The sequence below is a fragment of the Cibotium barometz genome, chromosome 18 (assembly GCF_041138505.1).
Source record: "Cibotium barometz isolate CiBa-2024 chromosome 18, ASM4113850v1, whole genome shotgun sequence".
NCBI classification, from domain to species: Eukaryota; Viridiplantae; Streptophyta; class Polypodiopsida; order Cyatheales; family Cibotiaceae; genus Cibotium; species Cibotium barometz.
Genome location: NC_141063.1, coordinates 36,006,233 through 36,010,724, shown reverse-complemented (window position 1 = coordinate 36,010,724; position 4,492 = coordinate 36,006,233). Strand labels below are relative to the sequence as shown.

At 43.3% G+C, this 4,492-nt stretch overlaps 1 protein-coding gene across 1 annotated transcript; it reads right to left on the bottom strand.

Moving 5' to 3' along the window:
- Nucleotides 1-1,159: 1,159 nt before the first annotated feature.
- LOC147629261 (elongation factor 1-alpha-like) lies at nucleotides 1,160-4,232 on the bottom strand. Its single transcript, XM_086812523.1, has 4 exons — nucleotides 4,114-4,232; nucleotides 3,129-3,454; nucleotides 2,855-2,992; nucleotides 1,160-2,345 (listed from the first exon to the last, which is right to left on the bottom strand). Exons 2-4 carry the CDS (start codon nucleotides 3,450-3,452, stop codon nucleotides 1,464-1,466), a joined length of 1,344 nt encoding a protein of 447 aa, XP_086668649.1. The 5' UTR covers nucleotides 3,453-3,454; nucleotides 4,114-4,232; the 3' UTR covers nucleotides 1,160-1,463.
- Nucleotides 4,233-4,492: the final 260 nt, after the last annotated feature.

Genomic DNA, 4,492 nt, shown 5'->3' with positions numbered 1-4,492 from the left:
TGAGACGTCTATCAGAGCTTGGTGATTGAAGTCTGAGGATATGTCCTTCATTTTTCAAATATAAGATAAACGATGAGGCATTAAAAATAATTATACGTCTTCGGACCCCCTAGTTATCTGATTTCTCACGTTGGTTACAGGGTAAGGACTGCTAGCACAATGGGCTGCAGAATTTTAACACTTGGCCGCATCTATTCAAAGAATTTCAATTTAGAATTGGCCGCAAATTCCATTTTCTTCCTCATGTAGCTGTGCAAATTCTTCGGAATTTGTTTTTCCTAACGTAGCTTCCTCCTATCAATGACAAATGAATGATCCTTACCATGTATTCAATTAGAAGAATCATATTAGGTTTAGCCATAATGGAGCAAAAAGCTTGGCTGCACTTAACTTCACCGCTCTACCCTTAGAGCGGGGGTATAAAGCAAGCACAAGTTAAATACCACATTAGATTTAGAGAAGCGTAAACATGTGAAGTTCAGCAGAAAACGCGACCCAATAACTCGTTCGTGCATCCATGTAGTATAAGTATATATACAGCACAACACCAAAGAGCTAGGCTGCAGGACATAGGCTGGGCTTCATACTTGATAAACCTGCTTTGCCCAGCCTAATGCTGCATTACAATTGTCACATTGACAATTGTACTGCCTAGAAGTGAACATGAGCAGACGGGGTAGAGCAGGCTTACAGGTAAAAAGCCCTCATTCCTAGAACCTGCATTTATTTTAGTGCTTGTTCATAGAACCAAACACATGATCAGGACTGTACACAACTATCAAAACAACAGTTGGAAAAACTGTTTGTGTTGTGAAATGACACTTATGAACAGCTGGAAACTGTGCAAACAAGAGTTGATCATTTACTTCTGGTAACAAATCAAAGACCCGAACAAGGCCACATCTTTGCTGCTTAGCATTAAAGATTCTAAACAAAAGCAGGAAGTGGAATCTACAAACAGCCAACGCACACAATCACAACGAGGTATTGAAAGTGACAGCATTTAAAGGACACAAAATAGCAATATGCAGAAATAGCAAAGTTACACAAACATAGCAATGATGTTGCATGGGGCAGTGAGAAGCAGTAGGAAGCAATGGGATGGGTGAAACAGATCATTTGAAACTTTAAACAGGACAGTCAGGCAATTACTCAGAAAGAAGAAAGTACCATTTAGATTCACATACAATATACATTCAAACATAATTAGATTGAATCATAGTCAGCCAGGAAATTCAGTGAATGACTCAATAAGACAGAATTCAAGCCATGGTTCAATTGAATTATCTCATTAGACAAATTAGTGGAAGCAACACCACAAGGTCCCTCCACCGCCTGTCCAAAACCCAAGTTTGCAGCTCCCGAGACAATGAGCTCATGCACACTATCCAGACAAAAATTAACCCAAACAAAAAAAGACAGCTAGACTCAACCTCTAACAACACAACTAAAGTCTGCACGGTTCATTTCTTCTTGGCAGCAGCCTTAGTAACCTTGGCACCAGTGGGTTCCTTCTTCTCGACAGCCTTGATAACTCCAACAGCCACAGTCTGCCTCATGTCACGTACAGCGAATCGACCTAGAGGAGGATACTCAGCAAAGGTTTCAACAGTCATAGGCTTGGTGGGAATCATTTTTACAAACCCAGCATCACCATTCTTCAAAAACTTAGGCTCCTTCTCAAGCTCCTTGCCAGAACGTCTGTCAATCTTCACAAGGATCTCAGCGAATTTCACAGCAATGTGGGAAGTGTGGCAGTCAAGCACGGGTGCATAGCCATTGCCAATCTGTCCAGGATGGTTCATGATAATAACTTGAGAGGTAAAGTTGGCAGCTTCCTTGGCAGGGTCATTCTTGGAATCAGAAGCCACAAATCCACGTTTAAGATCCTTCACAGCAACATTCTTAACATTAAATCCAACATTATCACCAGGCAGAGCCTCCAAGAGAGCCTCATGGTGCATCTCAACAGACTTAACTTCTGTCGTAAGTCCTGTAGGGGCAAAAGTGACGACCATTCCAGGCTTGATTACACCAGTCTCTACACGACCAACAGGCACAGTTCCAATACCACCAATCTTGTACACATCTTGCAGGGGCAGACGCAGAGGCTTATCAGAAGGCCTTTTTGGTTCCTGAATCATGTCCAGAGCATCAAGCAGAGTGGGGCCCTTGTACCAGTCAAGGTTGGAAGACCTTTCAATCATATTGTCCCCCTCAAAACCAGAAATGGGAACAAATGGAATCTTATCAGGGTTATACCCAACTTTCTTGAGGTATGCAGACACCTCCTTCATTATTTCATCATAGCGGGCTTTCGAGTACTTGGGAGTAGTTGCATCCATCTAAAAGAAAATTTGGAAAATGAAAACGTGTTCAGATTGTGTATAGTAAAGCATGCGTTTGATTCAAGGCCATACATAACCATACAAAACATCAAAAGAACATCAATCTAAAAATGTTGGTTCAATCAAGTAAACTAGAACATAAACATGGATTCACAGATAGTCAAAAGATCATACATTCTATCGGGGCTTCTGAACAGTTAAAGAAAACTTCTAACCATAGAGGTAAATAACATTCCGTACCTACACATCTCTACTAGAAAATGAGAAAGGTATAATAGTTTCAATGCCTTAGCCATGCATTCATTTCACGGCTACTGTCTGATAACAAGAAGTCCCCCCATGCGGTGTCCTCACATACCACAGCACCCCCAGTGCAGTGCCCATCAGATATCTCACAGCACAATCATTAAAAATAACTGGCAACAGGATCAATAAAACATCTGACAGTAACAATTGATATTGCATAACCAGGCCCTGGGTTTGACCGTTATACAGCAAAGACTCACCTTGTTACAGCAGCAAATCATTTGTTTCACTCCAAGGGTGAAAGCCAACAGAGCATGCTCACGAGTCTGCCCATCCTTGGAGATTCCAGCCTCAAAACCTCCAGTTGTGGAATCAATGATCAAGACAGCACAATCAGCCTGAACCAAACAATGTAATGAGCCCAACGTCACTCCAGGCCCTATGCCTACCAGTAAATACAATCTAACTGTCTAGAAAACAGATAAGAAAGAAGAGCAGAAATATCGAAACAGAGGAGAAATAGGGTTTGTTTACCTGTGAAGTTCCAGTGATCATGTTCTTGATAAAGTCACGATGGCCTGGTGCATCAATAACAGTGCAGTAGTACTTGGTGGTCTCAAACTTCCAAAGAGCAATGTCAATGGTAATTCCCCGCTCTCGTTCAGCCTTGAGCTTGTCCAACACCCAAGCATACTTGAAAGACCTCTTGTTCATCTCAGCTGCTTCTTTCTCAAACCTCTCGATCACACGCTTGTCAATACCACCAAGCTTGTAGATGAGATGACCAGTAGTTGTCGACTTCCCAGAGTCGACATGGCCAATGACAACAATGTTAATGTGAGTTTTCTCCTTCCCCATGGCTGCAGAAACAAACCAGAAAATTACTTCGGACAGTTACAAAAGCTCACCCAGTTCTATGATTAAATCGGACAAGTGGACAGCCAGACTGTACTGGAAAACGCATTAAATGCTAGGCGCGTCTTCATTTACACTTCAGGCAGATGGGAGTTTAAAGACTCATCCACAAAGGGGGACTAAGGCGGACAGGCAGAAGCTATATGTTTTTCACTGTATAGATCGATCACAAAAGAGAAAATGGCCGGGCACTCTCAGTCTGACGACAAATTAAGCTACACACAGAAGCTTCTGTGCAACAGTAGGGGCGAGAGCAGGTATAAAGACAAACCAGGGAGAGGCAGCTCAAAACAATCAATGCAGAGAAGCAAGCTGGGCAAGACAGGACAGATCTACAAGAGAGATCCATCTGATCTGCGGTACCTATTCATCAACTGTCACATACTACCAAGAACCTTCCGCGGCATAAATTAACGACAAAGGAAGCAGATTCAAAAGCCCTGGGGATATGGCGGGCAAGAAGAAGACCTCTATGAAATGCGATTAAAAGAAGCTCAGCTACAGCACGACCCTTCGTGCAGACAAACAGCTACGGCAGAAACCCTAGTTATATGTAACAACGACAAACAAGAGGAAAGATCAGATATGGCGGTGGAAACCTTACCTGCAGTAGCGAGAAGAAGACACTGCTGCCTACAGTGGATGAACCAGGAAAACCGGTAAAGAGGAGTTTCGTAGGGTTTCCCTTTTGGTTATATGTTCCCCAAAGCCCTAATCTTGTCGCCGTCCGATCGTCCATCTGACGGCTCCAAATGGATTTGTTTCGATCATGGCGTGCGAGCCGTCGATCCTTGACGTGCTCCCCACGCCCTTCGATCTTTGCCAGCCTGGCGATTCTGGTCCGGGTCACAAAAGGCAGACGGACAGATTCCTCTAGCTGTACGTTCACAAAGGGCGGACACATTTTGATATAAGGTCTCATCTATTAACTGAAGGTTCCAAGTGGCTGAGAAGCTAACAAGTGGTGGGGAGGAGGAGCCTGA

Coding starts and splice junctions, on each gene's coding strand:
- LOC147629261 (XM_086812523.1), bottom strand. CDS start 3,452: ATGGGGAAGGAGAAAACTCACATTAACATTGTTGTCATTGGCCATGTC. Junction 2,993..3,128: donor TGATCACTGGAACTTCACAG/GTAAACAAACCC, acceptor TGTTTGGTTCAG/GCTGATTGTGCTGTCTTGAT. Junction 2,346..2,854: donor TGATTTGCTGCTGTAACAAG/GTGAGTCTTTGC, acceptor ATTTTCTTTTAG/ATGGATGCAACTACTCCCAA.